Genomic DNA, 20,864 nt, shown 5'->3' with positions numbered 1-20,864 from the left:
TCCACTGTGTTCAGGGTGGCTTGAGGAAGGAGATAAGATAGGGAGGATGGGACTTTAATAGATTGTTAACTTCGTCGAGAGTCGGGGTCAGTAAGACCATCATCTGAAGAGCCACAAAGTCCGGCTTGGAAGCATCGAAAACCCACCTCCCGTCCAAGATGGAAGATTCTCCAGAGAACGAAGAGGTTGCCCTCGAAACGCCCATCTCAGACGTCTTTATTCCACCCTCGATAAACGAGCCCGCTCTCCTCTCAGGCGACTCGTACACCTACTTCTCCCCCATCCCCCCGACCCTCCTAGCCACACACAACGACTCCTCCCAAAACGGCAACCCCGCCGCTGCAACAACAATAACAACAACAACACCACCAGCAGCGGGGCCCCCCTGCGTCCTAGGCGTCGACGAGGCCGGGCGCGGCCCCGTCCTCGGCCCCATGGTCTACGGCGTCTTCTTCCTGCCGACGACGCTCTCGGACAACGGCCTCCTCCGCTCGTCGGCGCACCGCTTCGACGACAGCAAGGCCCTGACGGCGTCGTTCCGCTCCTCGCTCGTGCGGGCGCTCTGCGCCCCCGGCTCGGACCTCCACTCCAGCTGCGGCTGGGCCGTCTCGGCGCTGTCGGCGCGCGACATCGGCGCCGGCATGCTGCGGCCCGGCGGGTCGGCCGCGTACAACCTCAACGCCCAGGCCCTGGACGCGACAGTCGACCTGATTCGCGGGGTGTACGCCCGCGGGGTCAACGTCGCGGAGATCTACGTCGACACCGTGGGCGTGCCGGCTGCGTACCAGGCTAAGCTGGAGAGGGTGTTCCCCACGGCGCGGATCACCGTCGCCAAGAAGGCGGATAGCCTGTATCCGTGCGTCAGCGCGGCAAGTGTGTGCGCCAAGGTGACGAGAGATGTCGCGCTGGAGGTACTGTACCGGGCGAGGGGTGCGGTGGACGGGGACGGGGAAGGGGACGGGGAGAAGGGGATGGCGTGGGGGTCGGGGTATCCGTCGGACGGGAAGTGCGTCTCCTGGTTGAAGACGAATGTGCATCCCGTCTTTGGCTGGGGGCCCGAATGCAGATTTAGCTGGGGGACGGCGAAGGATATGTTAGAGGCTAAAGGGAGCAGCAATATCAGGATCGAGTGGCCGGTTGATGATGACTATGGCGAGAATACCCGCATGACCGACTTCTTTACCGCGAACAGGGACGACGACGAAGATGAGGCTGATGAGTTGGGCACGTGGTTCGGCAAACCAGTTGGGATAGAATCATTCTGACGCAGCAGTTGGACGTGAGATTGGATGTGCCTCGGAATTTGTAAACATTACTATTGCATTATGGGCGGAGTAGGGCGTCGGCCATGAACCTGAGGAACAAATACCGTATCCTGCGCCAGTTGGGGTCCCCACCCCCATCACAGCAGTCCTCATACCTGTATATATATAAACCGACCTAATGTATCAAGGTGTCAAAAATCTAGATATCATCGTCTTCATGCGCTGCTTGCCCCTGTCTCTTCCCCCGGCTGTCCAAGTCATCCAATCTGACCGAGTCGTCGCGCCCCCTCTCCCTCTCCGGCATCGCGAGTGCCTGCCTGGCGGTCTCCGAGTTCTCCAAGAAGTCTCGGAGTCGCTGTTTTCCAATCTCGACCGCCTGCTGCGTGGCTGCATTCGTCATCTGCATCATCGGTCCGAGCAGGTTCAGGGTGAATGCGATATATGCTCCAGCCCCAAGGAGAAGGATGAGGACGAAGAGGACCGGGTTCCGTATCACTTGCAAAGGGTTAGCATGGCGATCGATAGTATAAGGGATAAGAAGAGACATACCCATGACGATTTCGTTCCACCCAAGTACCAGGAGAATCGCATAGAAATACAGTGGTACTTGGGTGATCCCACCGATCGCGCTTCTCTTGGCCTCGACGTAAACGCCGTCGGCTGTCTTCTTGAACCTCACAACAAGGTCCTGGCGCTTGCTTTCGCTCAAGACGGTCATCTCCTCTTCGAGGCTCTTGCCGTCTTCCTCGTCGACACCGCCAATGGGAGCGAGATCGTCCTCGTCCTCGGGCTCGGCGCCGGCCGGTTGAAGGCCGACCCAGCCCGCGAGATCCGGCGGAGCATACGTCTCGGACAGTCTGAACCTTGACAGCAGGGGGATGAGGGTGAGGGTCGACTCGCGGGCCCGCGTGTAGATGCCTTCGATGTCATCTGTCGGGCGCCAGATCCTGGGAACACCGGCCTCGTCATACCGGAACTTGTCCTCGAAGTTCTCCCGCAGCTTGGAAAGTATATTCCCTTCCATGACCTCCTCCTCAATTTTATCCCTCAGCGCCACCCAGCTCTTGCGCCGCAACCGCCAGAGGCCCACCACCACTTCCTCCTCGTTGGCCTCGAAGCTCTTTGCCCTGTCGGCAAACCTCTCCTCGGCCTCCTTCACAATGGCAACAAAGGCGCTCCAGATACGATCCCACAGATCCTTCTCGGCGGGTGGGGGGCTGTCTCCCGTCTCGGGCGTGCTGGTTCCGTTCCTACCGGATCCCAGCTTGGTGAACTCAAGTCCAACAGCATCCCCAAGGCGAGACCTGACCCAGCGCTCGACACGGACGGCCAACCGGCGCATCTCCTCCTTTCTAAGGCGCGCACTGACCTCGTCCAGCTCCTTCTCGAACAGGATGTACAGCGACTTGAAATTCGACCACGCCACACCCTCGATGGCCAGACTCTGCGCCTCCTTCTTGAAGATCTCGAGCGTCTTCCTCTTCTGCTTGTCCACGATCTCGGCGAACTCGTAGGACCCGCCCGACTTCTGGCCGGCCTTGACGGCGTTCGTGACGGCGTCGCTGAAGGCGGCGACGCCGGCCTTGTGGGCCGCCGACAGCTGCCCCTGGTAGAGCGCCTTGAGCCGCGTGTCCATCTTGCCCTCCAGCTCGGCGCGCTTCCTGGCGTAGACGCCCTTGTGATACCTGCTCGCCTGGACCTCGAAGGCTTTCATGCACTTGTCGCGCGCCCCGGCCCCGGTGGTTCCGAGGTCGGGCAGGACGGACGGCTTCCCGAGCCGGGCTGCTTCTGCCTGCTGCTCCTCGAGAGGGGTGATGACCTCGTCGAACCCGTTGAGGACTTCCCGCGAGATCTCGTCGCAGCGGAACTGCGCGAGCAACTCTTGCTGGGTGGGGAGGTCGAGGTCCTTGTTATGGACGATCTGATCCCAGACGCCCTCGGCGTATACCGATAGGCCATCTGCAGGGATGCGGCGGTGGTATTCAGGGAGGAAGACGCCCCCCACGAACTCCTGGTCTTTGGTCGAGCGGTGTCCGGCGGTGAAGCGCGCGCCGAGATTCTCAACCTCCTGCACAAACTTGTCCGGCTGTAGGATCTTGTGGGGGAGAGCGGCAAAGGCGAAGTCGAAGTAGTCTTCGATTTTGGAGTTTTCGAGCCCCTGGGGTTTGGAGATGGACGCCCAAATCTTGGTCAGGTCTTGGAGCAGGGTATTGCGCAGGTTCGAGAGTGGCGTCGTGCCGATGTGATCGCGAATGACGAAGAATAAGAGAGATCTCGTGTTCGACCTGGGCACACGCGGTTAGAAAAATTGCGATGCGCTGCGCCGCGCTAAATCACACACGGTATGGGAAGCACGTACTGTTTGTCCTTGAGGAACAACTGCAGGTTCACCTCAAAGACGGTCTTCAACAGGCCCATGTTGGCACCTTGGTACAGGCCAACCTGGTGCTCCCAGATGTTGACTATGAGAACCTCGCTGGTCGCGAGGGCGAAGAGGGCGCTCTTCCGCTCGAAGTCCTGGTCCTCTCCGCGTTCCCGGCCGTCGGTGCCCTCCACGTCCATGACGAGGATGTTCTCGGCCATCCTGGTGGCGCCAGAGCCCGCGACCTCCTTCTTATTCTTCGACATCCATATGCCCTTCGTCGTCTGCCGTCTTTCCGACTCGGACATGATACTGAACTGGGTACCGAACAGGTTGTTGAGGAGGGTGGATTTCCCCGTCGACTGCGAGCCAAAGACGGAGATGAGGTGGTAGTTGAAACCAGTCTCGGCGACATGGCTCTCTTGCAGGTAGGCATTGAGGTTCGAGCTGTAGGAGCATTGGTCAGCGCAAAGGTGGCTTTACTCGAGGCAACGCCTTCAAGGGGGTGATATATGACGGACTTAAATTCTTTTTCTTCGTCGATCACCTGTATGCCGTGCTCATAGTCCCGAGCTGTCGGCCCTTCGCCGACAGCTGCAAAATGGCCATTCATTGCGGTGGCGTGCGTCAAGTTCCAAGAAGAAGGTGGTGACGGTTTCGTTATGGCGCTGATAGGAAGCCCGTTGAAGTTGCGACGGTTGCCACAAAGGTCGCAATATGGAGCTCCCGAGATGAGCTCCCATGTGACAACCAAGGATGATTGGGCGGGTGACTAACCCAATTTGACCCAAACCGGCCTCCAGGCCAGCTGACATAATGTTAGCGTCGGGGCGTTGGTGGCACGTCATTCACTGGCAGAGCCTAGAAATAGAACACGGAAGTAAGATACTACATCTGATGTGGAGCTGGTTTTAAGGTTTCTGTCACATTGCTTTGTCCAAGACCCGGTCGGTGGAGTTTTATGCTTGATTGTTCATAGAAAGAGAAGATTTGGATCCGTCCAGACACTTCGTTCAGGGGTAATTAGCTGGGGATCTACTTATGCCAAGACTTATCCTGTACGCTGCCAGGCTGCTTTCCCAGCAACGATTCCCGAAAGCTCTTGGCTCGCCGTCCCCAAACATAGACCAGGGCGTCAAGCATACTTTGAAATCAGCTTCCTCATGATAGACATGGCGCCACTTCGATAGCCCCCTCCGAATAGCGCGTGGTGGTTCAGGTGGTGGTAACTAGAACAGGCAGTCAGTCGGCTGTTGTACTCTCGTTCAAGCGACGCACAAGAAGGGGGATCCCTACAGCTCGTAAAGGGCGACTCTGTCTTCCCACTCGTCCTTCGGCTCCGCCTTGGGAACCAGCTTCTCGTACTCCTTCCAAAAGCTGCTCCCAAAGCCACCAAACATGCGCATGATCCCCAGCTCGTACTCCGAGTGGCCGTAGACGCAAGCCGGGTCGTACACCACCTCCTCAGCGCCACCCTTCCCGGCGATCCTCCCCCGCCCATGGTTCCCGCTCCACAGGTCCCCATGCACAACCACGGGCACCACCCCCTCCAGCCTGTCGTCGCCCAGCAGCCTCGGCACGACCTTGCCGGCAACCTTCTCGACGGCGTCCGCCAGCTCGGCGTCGGGCCCATTGCTCCGGGCGCCCGCGCGCAGGACGCTCCGTAGCCGGTTGTCGGCGTAGAAGTCGGCCCACGACTCCCGCCACGAGTTGTCCTGCACGGTCGAGCCGCAGCAGGTCGGCACGGGGAAGCCGAACCGCCCCGGGACCCCGCTCGGGAGGGGCGCCGGCGTGGTGTGCAGCCGGGCCAGCTTGGCGGCCAGGGACTGGCCCGAGCCGCCCGGCGCGGAGGAGCCGAGGTCGAGGAAGTCGGTCGCCAGGAAGAACTTGCCCGGCGATAAGCTCATGGCCCCATGGGCGTGTGAGGCCGGGCAGAAGTTGGGGACTACGGAGTGGATGGCGTTGAGGGAGGCATGCTCTCCTAGAGAGAAGGGCAAGAAGAAGGCCGGTGTAAGTGTGAGGGCGTGGTAGGTGAAGGACTAGCGAGATGGTGGCGGGTGCTAACCTCGAAACATGACTTCGGCGTCCTTGCCGGTTCCCGTTTTGACAAAGTAGTTTATCTCCTGCCCGTCTTTGATGGACGATAGCTTGAACGTGGATGAGAAGCCTGACCCCCCATGGGTGACGATCTTGGTGTTGGCGGGATCAAGGCCAAGTGCATCGAGAATGGCTGGGTCTACTTTGGGGGCCATTGTAATAAATGGGGCACTATCGAATAGAGATAAATATGAGATACCGTGATGGTTTGCTGTGGTCACGGTCGATTTGAGGACGGGATGGGATAACCACGAATTAGAGTAGAGAAATGACTTGGCACAGATGATCGGATTTCCTGCTTATGTGTACAGTGCATTACCTCATACCTGCGCAAGCTCACCTACCCGAGGGTAGATCGCTCCTTTACTACTCTTCATGATGAAAAGCCCATGGAATTCCGTCGCATAGAGTCAACAACCTCACCTTCCCCCTTTTTAAATCTAAACTCGAGCCCTGTAACTCATGAATCTGAAGCCTCTTCATACATCCTCGACTTGCCACAAATGACGGCAACTTTAAGACTCAACTTTGCCTATGTACATAAGCCACATGGCCATCCATGGCTCTTTAGATATATATAGATAAAGACAAATTCAAACCTCGTCATGAACTGAGCGACGCACACAGATAAATTTTGAAGTATACAACTGTGGCACCTAGTCATACCCCTATTCATAACTTGGCTTGGTTTGGGATACCTGTGTAGTTTTCTGCAAGGGTATCTGCCTTCAGTGCCGGCCGGTCTGCTTTGCCTGCTGTCGTCTATAGTCGCGCGTGTTAGTCGTCATTCCATTCCCGAGGAACAACGAAAAAGGAGGGGAAAACTTACACCGCCGTCAACAGGCATGATAAGCCCAGTGATCCACCTCGCTTCTTTACTACACAGATATAAGATGGCTAGATTTAAAAAGTCAGCTCTCGCGGTTTTAACAAGCTCCCCATCGGTCCGGAACTGAAAACTCACCGTAGCCAACATCCCAGGCGGTGCCTTCGACCTTGAGTAAGTTTTGGTTGATGCGGGCTTGTCTCATTTCGTCGGTCATGCCCCTCCCGCGGACCATAGGGGTGTAGACCATTCCCGGCGCGACGCAGTTAACACGGATGCCCTCGGGGCCGTGTTGGGCTGCCATTGCCCGCGTCATCTGGATAATCGCACCCTTGGTCGTCGGGTATAAGAGACTCGGATTTCCCCCGAGCACTTGTCCCCGTCACCGTCAGTGTTCCGAGGTAGATGATTAACTGGGGGGGGGGGGAACTACCCACAGCCGCTGACCGAGGACATGTTGACGATCGAGCCACGCCCGGCCTTCCTCATCTCCGGAATGGCGTACCGTGCCATCAGCACCATGCTCGTGACGTTGATCCGGAAGTCTCGATCCCAGGCCGCCATATCGATCTTAGTGGCATCGCCCATAGCGCCTCCGACACCGACTTTTCACAAAACCCAGATCAGCACGAGAAACAAAAAAAAAAAAAAAAAAAAAAAAAAAATTTCACCCTCCCCCTTTCCCCGTCCCCATTCGCCCACACAAACTCACCGATATTAACCAAAACATGCAACCCCCCAAACAGCGCCACCGTCCTCGCGACAGCCTCCCGGCACGACCGCTCGTCCGTGACGTCGGCGACCACGACCTCGGCGACCCCGCCCTCGGCGTCGATGACGCGCTTCGTGTCGCGCGCCCAGCCCCCGTCGCGGTCCACGAGCGCAACCCGCGCCCCCTGCCGCGCCAGCAGGATCGCCGCCGCGCGCCCGTTGCCGACCTCGCCCGCCATACGGGACCCGGCCCCCGTCACGAGGGCGACCTCGCCTGTGAGGTCGAAGGCGCGTGGGGGCGGCGGCGGCGGTGGTGGTGGTGGCATAGCTGGTGACGGTGTGAGGGTTTAGGCGGTTTATCTGGTTAGGGGACGGGATTGAGTTTCGCTTTGTTGGTTGGGTTTTCTAGAAGGTAGGTTTACAAGTCTTCTTCGGCAACAAAGATGTGGTGACAGGCGTCTGGAGGCCTTTGTACAATACATAGGTACTGTACATCCTTCCAACTGGGAAACAAGACCGGCCGGTCACGGAGGCCGGCCCCGGGGACGGGGCCCGTGGCGAATCATCGGGGAAGAAGACCAGACTCGGAAAGCCAGCACGGAGGTTTAGCGAGGACCCCTGTAAGGTGTTCGTCCTCGGGCGATTCCCCTGGGGAATTTCCGTGGAGGAATACCGAGTAGGAAGGCATGTTGGGGGGGATCGCCAGGTATCTAGCGTCCCGCTAAAGTCACCGCCTGAATCCCTGCACGGCACTAATTAGATACGGGAACCAAGCTTGTTGGTTAGTGGACGTAGTGCCGGCCGGCGGCCGGCAACGGCCTCTTCGTCGAGCAGGGGTGGTATCACGATGGTTTGTTGGGGATTATCACTTCCAAAGTGCGTCACAGTATACGAATCGAGCGATGGCATCTAAATGAACAGAAATGCGCCTGGAATGATCACGGAGTTTATTCATGTTTGTATGAAAAAGGAAGATATTGGAGCGGATGAGTTGCCCTAGCCTACTACGGCGGCTGCCGGCTGCCGGCTGCACTAAAAGCGCCACAAGCATACTCTATTGCGACAACCAGAAGTCAAACCACTGAACAATCCCCTGGAGACTCTGCTCCTTGACCCAGCCTGGCGGGCGGTCTCAGCATCGACGATCAGGCATGACTGGGACAGGCGCGACTTACGTTCGTATGGGTCATCCACGTTCCCTCGCAGCGCGAAGCCGTGCTGGACGCCGGAGAAGAGCTGAAGGTGGTATTGCTTGTTACCGCTCTGCATGATGTCGAGTGCCCTCGCCCGCGACTCGGTGTCAAACGTGTGGTCTGTCTCGGCGCACGACAGGAAGAGCGGCTCTGTTCGAAGGCGATTATTAGCTGGCTTCCTGGGCACACAGACACGAGCCTGCGGACAGCTTACTCTTCAGGTTGGAGAAGTGGTGCTCCTTCAGGAATGCCGGGTGCGCAAACGCACCGGCCAGGCAGGTGTCGTCGGCCAGCGCGTCGCAGACATACGGGGCTCCGAAACAGTAGCCGACGCAGGCGTACTTGGTGTCTGGTTTGCCGTACGCGGCCTTGACGGCATCGGTCCACTTGGGCACCGCTTCGTTGGCGAAGGCTGTGTGCTTCTGCTTCCACGCATCGTAGTCGAAGTCGGGGTTCGACTTGTCATTCCTGTCTTTGCGATGCTTCCACACCGGATCCTGGGGATGCCTGATTAGCCAAGTATCGATCAATCGTTTCAGAGGGAAGTCCAGTTACACCGCGGAAATAGTCGAGTCCCAGAGTCAGATAGCCTGCATCGGCATAGCCGTCCATGATGAGCAGGCCATTGTTGAACATGCCCCATACGTCGGGGAAGTAGAGTAAGATGTGGCCATTTGCCTTCCCCTCGGGCGGTTTTGTGATGTACGTTTCCACGCCCGCGATGGTCTCATAACTGCCCCTCGGTTCACCTTTGTGGATTGTGCCTTTGAGGCAACATTCTCCTGACGGCTTGGCCAGATATTTGTCAGCCATGTCTTAACTGCTTTTCGTTGATTTCTTGGTGTGTTCGGTTGGTTACCTAGTCCTGTCATCATTCACGACCCCTCTATTGTTTATCTACCGCCTGACACAGGCCTCGAAACACAAGCCTCGAATCATGACTCGGACGACTCCACTCCCCCACGCAAAGCAGGTCCCGTCTTGCTATCGGCGTTCCGCCGGTCGGCCCGGGGTCCGTAGTACACAAGCTCCACCCGACAAACATGAAAAAACCATCCCTAGATTATTGTTTTCCTGCATTAGATGGTGGGGGGATTATTTCCAGTCGTTGACAGCCTGGTAGGGGACCCCACCGCTCAGACGATTAGCGGCCACATGGCAGGCAGCCCACGGGGACTCATTGAGAGATCGGCAATATTGACCGGCATGCATCCTTGTCCCATGCAGACCCCAATGCCCTGGAGCCGGGGTCCGGTTTGGGAAGCGACTAGCCCCGCTCATAAGCCGGGTTCTTTCCCACGGGGAGCTCCGATACCTTCCTGGCCTTCCCCAAAAGTTGATATTTAGGATGATCCATTCCCCTCCCAGCCAGGTCTTTGGTCACGACACGAGTTAACCCCCTCTTCTTGCGAAACTCCTAGACCAAGGCTGTGGACAATGGCGGATCTTCGACCGGTTGAAACAAACGTCAGCGAGCATCCAGAGGATGGCAAACGTGTCCCTGAGCTCAATGCCGAGCAGGAGGTAAGGAATCACTGCCCAGGGCGCGAGAAAAAAAAAACCCCTGCAGCGCGAAGCTCACAAAGAAAACAGAAGAGTGCTGTCGGATACAGAGAATATGTCCAAGGTCTAGATATCGAAGTCTCGGACAGAGAGGTGAGAGGAATCCCCCGATATCACCCTTCCCCGCCTCTTCACGCCCGCTGACTCCCCGGATTAGAACAGGAGAGTCAGATGGAAGATCGACCTCATCGTCCTCCCGATCTTCCTGATCACCCAGGCTCTGCAGTTCATGGACAAGACTGCCCTGAACTATGCGAACCTCTTCGGGTATCAGGCTGCGCTGAACCTCAAGGGCCAGCAGTTCAACTATCTGTCTGCCAGTGCGTACTCTACACCCGAATCGAAAGGGGTGATGGTGAAGGTGATGTGAGGTGCTGACGGCGAGGGCTGTTAGTGGTGTATGCCGGTTACTTCTTCGGCCAGTACCCCTGCGGTTGGCTCATTGGCCGGTTCCCTGCCCAGAAGGTCATTGCCGTCAGTATTATGAGCTGGGGCGTGCTGGTCATTCTCATGACACAATGCCACAACTATTCAAGCGCATGTGAGTGGCCGTGAGGTCCTATCCTCATGGGGTTTTTGGCAATCATACTGACCAATGTTTGTTTACAGTGGCTGTGCGATGTACGTTGCCCCCCAGTTGGAGGCAGTTATGTGTTTCTAAGCTGACTTGATCTCTAGTCATCATGGGAGTGTTTGAGGCCTCGGTGACACCGTGAGCATCCCCATCCCATCGATATCGAGCTTGCAACCGCTAACCTAACCTTAGCGGCTTGACCCTTATGACAGGTTTCTGGTATACCCGAAGGGAGATTCCTCTGCGACAGTGCATTTGGTAGTAAGTATCAGCCTTGATTACTCGATGACACACTCTTGGGTTGCTTACGAACTGGTTAAAGCTCTGCTCTTGGCTGGGGCGGTATTGTAGGTTGCTCGACCTATCATTGGCCTAGTCCTCGACTCACCTGCTTCTAGATCGGTTCATATATTTCCATGGGCGTGTCCAAGCTACCGGAGACCATGACTCCAGCTCGTTGGCAGCTGATCTTCTACATTGTACGTTCCAGCGTGGATCCGCTATTTGATATCTAACAAGGACTGACGTCTCTGTGCGCTTAGCTCGGCGGTGTCACCTGCCTGTGGTCATTTGTTGTCTACTTCGTCTTGCCCGATGCGCCTTCCAATGCCAGTTTCCTGAACGAGCGCGAACGAATCGTTGCCGTGAAGCGTGTGGCCGGGAACGAGACCGGTATCAAGAATAAGGCCTTCAACAAGAAGCAGGCTCTTCTGGCCTTCTACGACGTGAAGGCAGTGCTGCTTTTCATCTCCGTCTTTGCGGCGTAAGTTTGATACTACTGCTCGGTCTCTCGTCTCTCCTGATGCGGATAATTTCTGACGTTGCGTGTGTCCTCCAGCGCGATCCCCAATGGAGTCGTCAACTCGTTCTCTACAGTCATCATTCGGGACATGGTAAGAACCGATTGACCCCCTTATCAATACACGGAAAACTAAGTCGCTCTCCAGGGCTTTACGACCACGAAAACAACGGCACTTAAATCCGTCGGAGATGCCGTCCAGATCGTAGCCCTCTTCATTGGCGGCGCAATTACGCTCAACATCCGCAACTGTACGCTCACCCAACCCAATTCTCTGCCGGGCGGAACAAACCCAGTGTCTAACTGACATTTCAAAAACAGCCCGACTCCTCACCGCCACGACGGCCAACATCCTCTGCACCCTCTCAGCCGCCCTGCTCGCCTACCTGCCCCGGTCCAACACCTGGGGCCGCCTGGTCTGCTTCTGGTTGACAAACGCGCAGTCCGTCGGCTTCACCGTCTCGCTGACGACCATCTCGTCCAACATGGCCGGCTACACGCACCGCTCGTTCGCCAGCGCCCTGATCTTGTAAGTTTTTGCCCACCTTACTTACCTTACCCTCCCTCCGCCAGGGTAAGGTAGTAAGCAAGGTTCTATCTAACCCGGGTCGACTGCAGCACCGCATACTGCTGGGGCAACTTCGCGGGCCCGTTCGTCGTCAAGCCATCCGAGGCGCCGTACTACCGCGGCGCGACCATCGGGCTCCTGGTGGGCTACGCCATCAAGCTTGGGTGCCATCTGCTGCTTCTCGGTAAGAAAAGTCCCCCGCTCCGTCCCCGCCCCGACCTGATCCTATCTATGGGCTATCCATTTTTCATTTTTCATTTGTATGTTTTTTAAAAGATGGAAGAGCAAACTGACAAGAGGTTCGTCCGACTAGTTTACATGTTCACGGCCAACAGGCGGCGCGATCGCGTATATGGGCCTCCTAATAAGGAGTCGAGTGACGAGGCGGGCATGCAGGACAAGACAGAGTTTGAGAATAAGGACTTCCGTTACGTGCTGTAAGGATGGGAAGACAGGCGCTCGTGAGACGTAATAGCTCGTCGGCTGTCAGACATGGCGTGTAAATGCTAGATTCAAATATTTGTCATCGCATAGATGGCAATGGCTAGATAATACAGCCGGTATATCTGTTGATCAGAACTTCCGCAGGTCGGAGCTATAAACCAGTCACCCTGTGTGTTTGTTCACCAGCACGGATCATCACAAGAACAAGCCCGCTGTATTTGGGATAGGCTTAATATATGGAGGGAACAAAAATGTGCTTAACCCCTTAACACTGGAGGCTCTTTGTGTGGGTGCCTGCTGCCTCCCCATCTTGGAAGGGTAGCATCGCGCAACGTGAGGGAGAGATGGGTAGCCCAGGTTGTCTCAGTCCTCTATTTCTTTTGTTTTGGGTGGCTGCTACTGCCGGGCCATTACGCCAATCTTGACGTACCTTGCCCTCCCCGCGGGGTTTGGATATCCCTATGTATGCTCTATCTGATGGGGCTCTGCTTCGTCCTCCTGGAAGGGTCCTGGCTAGCCTTCTATTCCCCAAGGTTTCCACCGATCCCTGCTGCCCAGCGAGCCCAAAAGATACATATACAGGCCGGCCAAATCAATTCTTTTCGGTAGTGGGATACTGGATCCCAGAAAACCCATTTTCTAAGCCGATGCCAACAACTTCTTGACTTCTGATACCAGATCCGTCCTGGCAATCAGCGATCCCTCCTTGTCTGGGTGGCCATCGGGTAGCCCGAGGACCTTCAACCTGATTTTGCCCGCCGCCAGCTCATCCTCACCGAGGATCAAAGCAATAGGGACACCGCCGGCCTCGGCCGCCTTGAACTGCTGTGGCAGCTTCGGCTTGACCTTGGCTGCGAACTCGGCCTTGATGTTCGCCTTCCACAGTTCACTGGCTATAGACATCCGCTCCAGAAGGAAACCGTTGAACGTCTTCCCGCCAAATGCCATGATGAAAACGTCAACTTCGCTGGATCGCAGGCTGGCTTTCCCTTGCTCTCGTTGCTCCTTCTCGAGCCGTTGCTTCATAATGGTGAAAATCCGATCCACGCCGAAAGACACGCCGACACATGGGATCTGACGCTTTGGGCTGAACATGTTGACCAAGTCGTCGTAACGCCCGCCCGCCGCAATACTTCCAACTCCAACAGAAGGATCGTTTGATAGGTCCTCATCGTTGCCGCCTTTCCGCTTAGTCTTGCCCTGAGACCCTTCAGCTGGGGCGGAAAGCGGCGTGACAACCTCGAAGATCAGTGAGGTGTAGTAATCCAAGCCCCTGGCAAGGGAGAGCGTGAAGGAGACCTTGTCGGCCACCTCAAGCGCGTCCAAGTAGCTGAAGAGGAGTTCCAGGTCATCGAGGCCTTTCTTAATATCCGCATTCGCGGATAGCTCAGGGTCGGATCTGAGGGTATCCACGAGCTCTCGGCCACCCTCAAGCTTAACGTACTCGCCGATCTTGTTGGCAACTGCGGGTTCGAGTCCCTTCTCCTCCATCTCCGCCTTTACCTGGTCCCACGGCATCTGTAACGAGGGGAGTCAGGCTTAATCTAGGTAGCAACACCACGACAGACATACCTTGTCAAGCTTGTCAACCGCAGAGCTGATGGAACGTATCTTATCGGCAGGGACACCGGCGACCGTGAACAGGCCGTCAAGGATCTTTCTGTGGTTGATCTTGATCGTGATGTCCTCACGAAGCCCCAGCGCCTCGAACACCTCCACTCTGCAAGGACTGGAGTCAGAATATTCTTGAAGGTATATATATGATCCGGGGGCGTGGGAGGATCGGCATCGGGACGAGTCAAGCGACAAGTCGAGCCTGAAAAGGGGGATCAGGCCATGGGTCGACTAACATTATACGGACAATCTCGGCATCGGGAATCATAGGGTCATAGATGCCGGCAATGTCGAAATCGCACTGGTAGAACTCGCGCATTCGTCCCTTGGCTACCGCCTGGAGCTTCAGTTAGCTCAAACACGCGGCTCAGAGCGGGGGAGTTGAAGGGTGCTTGCCGGTTGATCCCGCCGATAGACTTTGGCAAGCTGATACCGCTTGATGTGCTGTACTGTAGAATTCATGGCCAACCAGCGGGCGAAGGGGACAGTCAGGTCGTATCGGAGCGCGCATAGCTCCCCACCTTGGTCCGCGAGCTCGTAGATGAGCTTGGAATCCTCGCCATATTTGCCGGCCAGGATCTCCGTCCGTTCAAAGACAGGTGTGTCTAGGGAGGTGCCGCCGTGACGCTTGAAAACGCTTACTATCGACTCGAATATCCGGTCACTAGCGGGCTAGCAATAAGTAAAACAGTCGGGTATCAAGCGTCTCGCACTGGGCCATTACCGTAGTATCATGTCGGTACCCATCCCTTTCACAAGTTAGCTGGGAAGGAAACACCACGAGTGCCGGAAATATCCTACGCACAGTCTCTAGTCCCTTTGGGGGTCTTGAGCTGGATGCTCAGCTTGGCCGTTTTTTCCTTCGATGCCATGTTTGGTTCGTCCTGCCGGTTCGGCGGAGAGATGGAGAATCGTCGACAGGTACAAGTTTCGATTGGGCTTCGACGACGGGTGAAAGTTACGCCTCGTGAAGGTCGGTTGTTGAGAATTTGGAATACCGTGGTTCGAGAGGATCGAAGGGACCGCATGAATGCGAGATGGTGGGATGGTGGGATGGTGGGATGGTGGAGGAGGGACAAAAAAATATCAGAAGTCGGATGAGTCATCCATGTTGACGGGACGGGACGTAGGTAGCAGGGGTGCGGGGTTTAGGGTGCAGTATCGGCGCTCAAGTTAATCCGGGTTTGCCTGGTTGCCGCTAATAATAGGCACAGGTTATCAAATAGGGTTAAAAGTACGGAAGTACGGCATAGAGGTGGCTATTTTAAGGAGAGATGTTTAGATTGTATCTGCGTGGACAAGAAGTCAATATCTGGTCTCTTCAATTTGGTAATTATCGTTTGTTAAGCCGTAATTACTGGATCCTGGAAAGTTGCACTGATGTCTTTCTCATGCGGGGAAAACAACTGCGAGGGCAACATCTCGCGGAGTTCGCTATTAGCCTCCGGAATTGAGAGGGCAGCATGCTCAGAGCTCGTAGGATGCACAAGTTGGATATCGGACATTGAGAGGATACTGTTGTGTAGCTTGTTGTTGCTTAGGATTTTGTACCCAATTACGAAAATACCTGGCCAAAAGGTTGGTTAGTCTTCTTCGATTCCTAAGTGAGTAATTATGGATTACGTAGTAAGTGAGATGAAGAACGATTATTTCTGAGTGCGGTTGGTTGAAGCTGGTGTCTGCGGAGCCAGTCTAGGAGAGTAATGCGACGCCCCCACGATAGAACGAGGGTATGGTATCTCTAGTATAATGACATGTGGTGTGCCTAGTCGATGACATGAAAGTATGTTGACGGTCTAAGTAGACGCGCTAGGACTGATCCTCTGCTCGCTAAACCTTCCAAAGCTGCCTCGAATGAAATGGGATTGTCGGATCATCTTTCATAGGGGATTTCTCCAGGGGCATGCGCTATTTGCTCCGCGGGCAGGCGGTTAGTGCATCACAGGTGGCAGTTGCTGTCTATCGCCATTGCTGTTGCTGTCTATCGCCATTGCTGTTGCTGTCTATCGCTCTTGCTGTCAACTCCTGTCACTCCTGCCGTTGCTGTCCATCGCTATTGCCGTTATTAGGAATAGCAATAGTGACAGCGATGGCAATAGTGACAGAAGTCAAAACGACGAGTGCCAGACTTACGAGAGCCTGATCGGCACGAGTCGTGCCATCCGGAAAGTTGCCCACCACAGCGGCGGCGGCCACAACAGCGTCAAACGCGGCTTGGTTCTGTGAGGCAGCGGCGCAATGGGCGATCGTCTTCTTCACCTAGCAGTCGCCACTACTAGCCACAGTTTGAAGCCACATCTGCCTAGAGTTAGTATACTGACGTCGGAACAAGGAATTGGGACCATACTAGGGTTAGTCTTGCAGATTTTACCGGCCAAAACGCAGGGCAGGTAAGGGTCAGCCTCAAATGACCATCAGGAGGCACTTCTCCTTATCAACAGAGCTAGGGTTAGACACTAGCAGGCTAAGAAGTCAGCAAAAGGTCGCAATAAAGACAGAGAATTGGGGGCCAGAGGGTTACCTACTTGTGAGAATCTCGATAAGCATTGCAGAGAGTATGCGGAAACGTGGAGTGAAGACTTGGGTGGAATCAACGTGACTAGGACTAGACAAGGTCAGCGCAATATCGCAACAGGCCAACAACAAATCGCAGGCATAACGACCAACACACAAACAAGTCAGAAGCTGCCTGGACTCACTAAACCCAGTCTCCTGCAACCTAGCAACCCACAACAAAGGCCCCACAAGTGCCACGGCAAAGACCTCTCCATGACAGGGCAACAAGGCAGACTGCATGTCTGCAAGACAAAAGCCTTTCCCCTGTGACGGGGGGGCCAAGAGACCAGGGAAGTTGCTTCAAGAGGAGAGTACAGGGTTTTCATCCAGCCCCCTCCCCGACTACGACACAGGCACGGTTTTATCCTATCTATGCATACCAAGCTAGATGAGCGGCATGGCACTAAGCCGAAAGCTGCGTACTAATAATAATAATAATATAGAAGTTGTCTATCTCGACTCCGTCGTGCCATCTCCTCGTCGAGGAGGAGCAAGAACCTGGGCATCCTAAGCCCTGTCGACGGTGACGACCTGGGGGAGCGGCCTGGGCATGGTGCTCGCGGCCGACGGGGCCGCGACGCGCGTGTCGTGGACACGGCGGTCGAACTGGCGGAAGTTGAGGACGCCGAGCAGGTCGGCGCGTGCGGCCGCCAGCGCACCGGCCGCCTGGGCCATGCGCTCGGGCGTCGGCTCGGACACGAAGGCCTTGGCGCGGAGCATCCAGTTGGAGCTGAGAGGGCGGAGGTCGGAGAAGGCGGGGAGGAAGGTCCGCGGCTCCGTCTGCCTGATAGGGACCAAGGGATCTTCTCCGGGGTAGATGTACATGCGCTCGAGGGTGTACTCGACCGAGTCGCGACACCAGGTATAGGACTCCTCGATGCATTCTGCCTTGATGGTGTGGGCGTTCTGGCCCAGGATGCTGATCAGACGGTCCTGGTTGCGGATGTCGAGCATCTTACGCTGCACGTGCAGGACCTGGGGCGGGACAGGATCCGGGATGTCGGTCCATCTCAGAGTGCCCTGCCTCTGGTCCAGACTGGAGGATCCGCCGACTTCTTGGCCAAACTCGTCTTCGTTGAGCTGATATCGCACTGTCATGAGGTATGATTGCTTGGTGAGATATTGGTGAAGGTCATTGAACAGCCGCCGATTTGGCGTCCCGTCTAGATCCCCGACCTTCTTGAAGCCGCTGGGACGGTCTGGGCCGGTGTAGTACAGTACGCGGGTGAGCTGGTGAACTTCGGGCATGGCGCAGTATCCCTGGAGGACAGAGCGCGCCGCCAGAACATCGTTGCCCGGCACTGAGGCGGTGAGAAATAGCTCATGCATTGCGGGGATATGATAGGATGGTGTTTGCTGCTTGCTGCTTGTAGAATTTTGTGATGTTCTGTTTCGGAGAGCCTCGAATAATGCCTAGGTAGGTGTACCTAACAATACCTGGGGAAAGCTTATCGGTGCCCGCAGGAAGACGGGATGCACCGGGCTAGAGGTACTGTACCTAGCCGATGTGGAACCTACACAGTGCGAAATTGACTCAAGGTTTGCGGTAATTTTGAAAAGATTGCCGTATAACCTACTGTGAGAACCCTAAAGGCACACTGTAATGAACATGGGGCAATCCAACCCGTACCCACCTGATAATTAATGAAATTCTAACCTCTCGTTCGTGAGGAGCCGAGCCTCAATCACTGCCAAGGTTCTAGGCAGGTATGTCCGTACCCAGGTTGTACCACTCTTGGCACCGGATTCTAGTGTGGGTTTGATCCGTTTTCGGGCCCTGGAAATTTCCATTCTCCGGCTTCTGGGTCTTTCCCCTCCATTACCTCGGTGGGTTTGACTGGTCAGAACCCCGACGAAGGCTCTCAATGAACGGAAGCGCTAAATCCCGCCACAAGTTATGCAGCCCCCGACATAAATGACAAAAGCTAATAATGCCCGTCTCCCCTTACTCTTTGGGCATGTATTCTCCTCGAGTGATAACCTTCTCTCCCCATCTTAATTATTCCTTCTTTTTCTTTGGCAGAGCCTTTTTTTTTGTTCTTGGGAAGTAATTACACTCAACAAGCTGCCACTCTTTTATATCCATAATGGCGGGAGTCTCGCCTTCGCCGAAGACACCGTCCGTCGACGTTGAGAATGAAATCACCAAGAAACCCTCCCTGGACGACGACGCCACCATTACTATAGACCTGGAGGCTGGCTGCACCGACCCCGAGGAGAAACGGCCTGTTACGGAAGATGAAGACGACCCCAACCTCGTGTCCTGGGATGGACCAGATGATCCTCAGAATCCCAAGAACTGGCCGGATTCCAAGAAGTGGTTCAATATCGCTGTGCTCTCCATCTTAACCATCATCACGTGAGTCTAGCCGCCTGACCGGCGAACCATGTCGTTGGGTTTATGCTGACTTGTCCCAGCCCACTGGTAGGCCGATATAAACCGTCGCATAATAGCCGATCTGCCGATACTGACTAATTATCCTGTGTAATAGGGCTCGTCGATGTTTGCGCCGGGAATTCCCAAGATTATGGTCGAGTTTCACAGCTCGTCTTCCACCACGGCCACCTTCGTCCTATCCGTCTACATTCTTGGCTTCGCCTTCGGACCTCTTTTAATTGCCCCCTTGAGCGAGATATATGGCCGCGTACCGCTCTACAACCTCGGGAACCTCCTGTTCACCATCTTCACGGTTGGCGCGGCCCTGAGTACCAACATGGGGATGCTGATGGCATTCCGTCTCCTCATGGGGCTGGCCGGCGCCGTCCCCATTACTATCGGAAGTGGGACGATTGCCGACATCATGCCGGTGGAAAAGAGAGGTAGGGCCATGTCTGCATGGGCTCTCGGCCCTTTGCTCGGCCCCTGTGTGGGCCCGGTGGCTGGAGGATATCTCATCGAGGCCGCAGGTTGGCGATGGGTCTACTGGTTGATCACGATTCTGGTATGCCTGCCTTCGGAGTTACACTGCGTTTGGGGCGAACAGGCACTGACGGACATTACAGGGCGGTATCTTCATCCCAATTGCCTTCTTTGCGCTAAGCGAGACCTATGCACCAGTCCTACTTGAGCGCAAGGTTCGCCGCTTGCGTAAGGAGACGGGGAACCTGTCACTGCAAACCAAACTGGGGAGACAGAGCACCGTGACGGACCAGTTCAAGGCGGCCATCATCAGGCCGATGAAGCTCTTGCTGCTGACGCCTATTATCACACTCATGGCATTATACGTCGCCATCACGTATGGAATCTTGTATCTCCTGATCACCACCTTCTCCTTTGTCTACACCGGACAGTATGGCTTCGGCGAGGGTACGGTCGGCCTCACATACCTGCCAGCCGGGATTGGTATGATGATTGGGGTCATCACCTTTGGCCAGGTCTCGGACCGCCTGGTCAAATCTCAGCAGGCGAAAGGGTTGGAGGCCCAGCCAGAAATTCGACTCAAGCCAGCGGTCACAATGCCAAGCGGCATCGCCCTCCCCATCGGGCTCTTCATTTACGGTTGGACCGCCGACAAAGGCGTCCACTGGATCGTACCCATGATCGGTGTGGTTATTTTCACCGCAGGACTCATGGGGGTTATGGTATGTCCTTCCGAGTCCTTCCCGCTTCCCTTTCCCCGTGCTTCCCCGTGACAACGAAAACTAACGGCCAGCAGATGTCGGTCCAGAACTACCTCCTTGACTCGTACCCGCAGTATGCCGCCTCGGTGACAGCCGCCCTGACGGTGCTGAGGTCTCTGCTTGGGGCCCTCCTGCCATTGGGGGGCTTGCAGATGTACGACGCGCTCGGCCTTGGCTGGGGGAACAGTTTGCTTGCATTCATTTCGCTTGCCTTGGTTCCCATCCCACTCGTGTTTTTCCTTTTCGGGAAGCGCCTGCGAACGAGGTTCAATCCTGCGCTGTAAACCTGTCGGTGGATAAACAATTAGCATTTTAATCTTCTTACCCTAGGTATTATAGAGCAGGCGGATGAGGGATAGATAATTGTCCATCGCCATATCTAATTAGTCGAGGACAAGGCAAAAGGAATAGACATGACCAGCCTATGCTTTCATCTGCTGGGAGAAAAATAAATCGAGACTTGTGATATTCGCAGCATGTCGTTTATGAGACAAAGTGTGCAAGAAGAGCCGCAACTTGCATGGGCCTTAGATCTGATCAATTGGGAAGGAACGGGCGTCCCCATAACCGGGGATCCCCACTCAGGAAATTTAGAGGGTATCATCCGCTTGTCCTGGGCCCATATCCGGCTATTCGGGGCGACATTGCACACATTCGGCGAGCTCGTTGAT

At 55.7% G+C, this 20,864-nt stretch overlaps 8 protein-coding genes across 8 annotated transcripts; 3 read left to right on the top strand and 5 right to left on the bottom strand.

Annotated features, from left to right (window-relative positions):
* Positions 1–158: 158 nt before the first annotated feature.
* On the top strand, positions 159–1,265 carry QBC33DRAFT_579610 (ribonuclease H2 subunit A; the record flags this gene model as incomplete). Its single annotated transcript, XM_060431149.1, has 1 exon — positions 159–1,265. One exon carries the CDS (start codon positions 159–161, stop codon positions 1,263–1,265), a length of 1,107 nt encoding a protein of 368 aa, XP_060281708.1.
* An 18-nt stretch (positions 1,266–1,283) lies between these two features.
* Positions 1,284–4,405, bottom strand: QBC33DRAFT_544446 (protein SEY1). The gene is made up of 4 exons (XM_060428459.1): positions 4,149–4,405; positions 3,625–4,074; positions 1,815–3,550; positions 1,284–1,760 (listed from the first exon to the last, which is right to left on the bottom strand). The coding sequence occupies exons 1-4, from the start codon at positions 4,238–4,240 to the stop codon at positions 1,465–1,467; spliced, it is 2,574 nt and encodes an 857-aa protein (XP_060281707.1). The 5' UTR covers positions 4,241–4,405; the 3' UTR covers positions 1,284–1,464.
* A 99-nt stretch (positions 4,406–4,504) lies between these two features.
* QBC33DRAFT_544445 (Ketosamine-3-kinase) lies at positions 4,505–5,977 on the bottom strand. The gene is made up of 3 exons (XM_060428458.1): positions 5,693–5,977; positions 4,924–5,608; positions 4,505–4,856 (listed from the first exon to the last, which is right to left on the bottom strand). The coding sequence occupies exons 1-3, from the start codon at positions 5,877–5,879 to the stop codon at positions 4,763–4,765; spliced, it is 966 nt and encodes a 321-aa protein (XP_060281706.1). The 5' UTR covers positions 5,880–5,977; the 3' UTR covers positions 4,505–4,762.
* A 75-nt stretch (positions 5,978–6,052) lies between these two features.
* Positions 6,053–9,332, bottom strand: QBC33DRAFT_612433 (NAD(P)-binding protein). The gene is made up of 8 exons (XM_060432483.1): positions 9,010–9,332; positions 8,669–8,951; positions 8,437–8,604; positions 7,263–7,535; positions 6,988–7,155; positions 6,689–6,922; positions 6,554–6,621; positions 6,053–6,486 (listed from the first exon to the last, which is right to left on the bottom strand). The coding sequence occupies exons 1-8, from the start codon at positions 9,265–9,267 to the stop codon at positions 6,397–6,399; spliced, it is 1,542 nt and encodes a 513-aa protein (XP_060281705.1). The 5' UTR covers positions 9,268–9,332; the 3' UTR covers positions 6,053–6,396.
* Positions 9,333–9,414: 82 nt separating this feature from the next.
* Positions 9,415–12,604, top strand: QBC33DRAFT_544435 (MFS transporter). The gene is made up of 15 exons (XM_060428457.1): positions 9,415–9,978; positions 10,048–10,110; positions 10,175–10,337; positions 10,412–10,558; positions 10,627–10,638; positions 10,696–10,729; positions 10,784–10,852; positions 10,914–10,938; positions 10,990–11,070; positions 11,134–11,354; positions 11,430–11,484; positions 11,539–11,641; positions 11,712–11,919; positions 12,009–12,142; positions 12,272–12,604. The coding sequence occupies exons 1-15, from the start codon at positions 9,892–9,894 to the stop codon at positions 12,397–12,399; spliced, it is 1,530 nt and encodes a 509-aa protein (XP_060281704.1). The 5' UTR covers positions 9,415–9,891; the 3' UTR covers positions 12,400–12,604.
* Positions 12,605–13,041: 437 nt separating this feature from the next.
* On the bottom strand, positions 13,042–14,888 carry QBC33DRAFT_579605 (uncharacterized protein; the record flags this gene model as incomplete). Its single annotated transcript, XM_060431148.1, has 6 exons — positions 13,042–13,920; positions 13,975–14,122; positions 14,253–14,353; positions 14,413–14,680; positions 14,741–14,765; positions 14,822–14,888. The coding sequence occupies 6 exons, from the start codon at positions 14,886–14,888 to the stop codon at positions 13,042–13,044; spliced, it is 1,488 nt and encodes a 495-aa protein (XP_060281703.1).
* A 2,191-nt stretch (positions 14,889–17,079) lies between these two features.
* On the bottom strand, positions 17,080–18,196 carry QBC33DRAFT_495527 (mediator complex, subunit Med18; the record flags this gene model as incomplete). The annotated part of the gene is made up of 1 exon (XM_060425548.1): positions 17,080–18,196. Exon 1 carries the CDS (start codon positions 17,899–17,901, stop codon positions 17,080–17,082), a length of 822 nt encoding a protein of 273 aa, XP_060281702.1. The 5' UTR covers positions 17,902–18,196.
* Positions 18,197–18,464: 268 nt separating this feature from the next.
* QBC33DRAFT_544421 (polyamine transporter 3) lies at positions 18,465–20,653 on the top strand. Its single transcript, XM_060428456.1, has 5 exons — positions 18,465–18,931; positions 18,991–18,997; positions 19,065–19,514; positions 19,576–20,154; positions 20,229–20,653. The coding sequence occupies exons 1-5, from the start codon at positions 18,660–18,662 to the stop codon at positions 20,475–20,477; spliced, it is 1,557 nt and encodes a 518-aa protein (XP_060281701.1). The 5' UTR covers positions 18,465–18,659; the 3' UTR covers positions 20,478–20,653.
* The last annotated feature ends 211 nt before the right edge of the window (positions 20,654–20,864 follow it).

The sequence above is a fragment of the Phialemonium atrogriseum genome (genome assembly GCF_030411735.1).
Source record: "Phialemonium atrogriseum strain 8032-3 unplaced genomic scaffold QBC33scaffold_19, whole genome shotgun sequence".
Lineage (NCBI taxonomy): Eukaryota > Fungi > Ascomycota > Sordariomycetes > Cephalothecales > Cephalothecaceae > Phialemonium > Phialemonium atrogriseum.
This window is presented reverse-complemented; position numbering and strand designations above follow the sequence as displayed.

Bases quoted from the DNA above. Each gene is read 5' to 3' on its own strand.
- QBC33DRAFT_544446 (XM_060428459.1), bottom strand. From the start codon at position 4,240: ATGAATGGCCATTTTGCAGCTGTCGGCGAAGGGCCGACAGCTCGGGAC. The intron at 4,075-4,148 runs GTCCGTCATATA...ATGCTCCTACAG, and splicing joins GACGAAGAAAAAGAATTTAA to CTCGAACCTCAATGCCTACC. The intron at 1,761-1,814 runs GTATGTCTCTTC...ACCCTTTGCAAG, and splicing joins GTGGAACGAAATCGTCATGG to TGATACGGAACCCGGTCCTC.
- QBC33DRAFT_544445 (XM_060428458.1), bottom strand. From the start codon at position 5,879: ATGGCCCCCAAAGTAGACCCAGCCATTCTCGATGCACTTGGCCTTGAT. The intron at 5,609-5,692 runs GTTAGCACCCGC...CCTTCTCTCTAG, and splicing joins CGCCGAAGTCATGTTTCGAG to GAGAGCATGCCTCCCTCAAC. The intron at 4,857-4,923 runs GTAGGGATCCCC...TGCCTGTTCTAG, and splicing joins AGAGTCGCCCTTTACGAGCT to TTACCACCACCTGAACCACC.
- QBC33DRAFT_612433 (XM_060432483.1), bottom strand. From the start codon at position 9,267: ATGGCTGACAAATATCTGGCCAAGCCGTCAGGAGAATGTTGCCTCAAA. The intron at 7,536-8,436 runs GTAAGTCGCGCC...TCGACCTCACAG, and splicing joins CGTGGATGACCCATACGAAC to GCGAGGTCGCCCTCGTGACG. The intron at 6,622-6,688 runs GTGAGTTTTCAG...TTTTAAATCTAG, and splicing joins CGCCTGGGATGTTGGCTACG to CCATCTTATATCTGTGTAGT.
- QBC33DRAFT_544435 (XM_060428457.1), top strand. From the start codon at position 9,892: ATGGCGGATCTTCGACCGGTTGAAACAAACGTCAGCGAGCATCCAGAG. The intron at 10,338-10,411 runs GTGCGTACTCTA...GAGGGCTGTTAG, and splicing joins GTTCAACTATCTGTCTGCCA to TGGTGTATGCCGGTTACTTC. The intron at 10,730-10,783 runs GTGAGCATCCCC...ACCTAACCTTAG, and splicing joins TTTGAGGCCTCGGTGACACC to CGGCTTGACCCTTATGACAG.
- QBC33DRAFT_544421 (XM_060428456.1), top strand. From the start codon at position 18,660: ATGGCGGGAGTCTCGCCTTCGCCGAAGACACCGTCCGTCGACGTTGAG. The intron at 19,515-19,575 runs GTATGCCTGCCT...CGGACATTACAG, and splicing joins ACTGGTTGATCACGATTCTG to GGCGGTATCTTCATCCCAAT. The intron at 20,155-20,228 runs GTATGTCCTTCC...AACGGCCAGCAG, and splicing joins CAGGACTCATGGGGGTTATG to ATGTCGGTCCAGAACTACCT.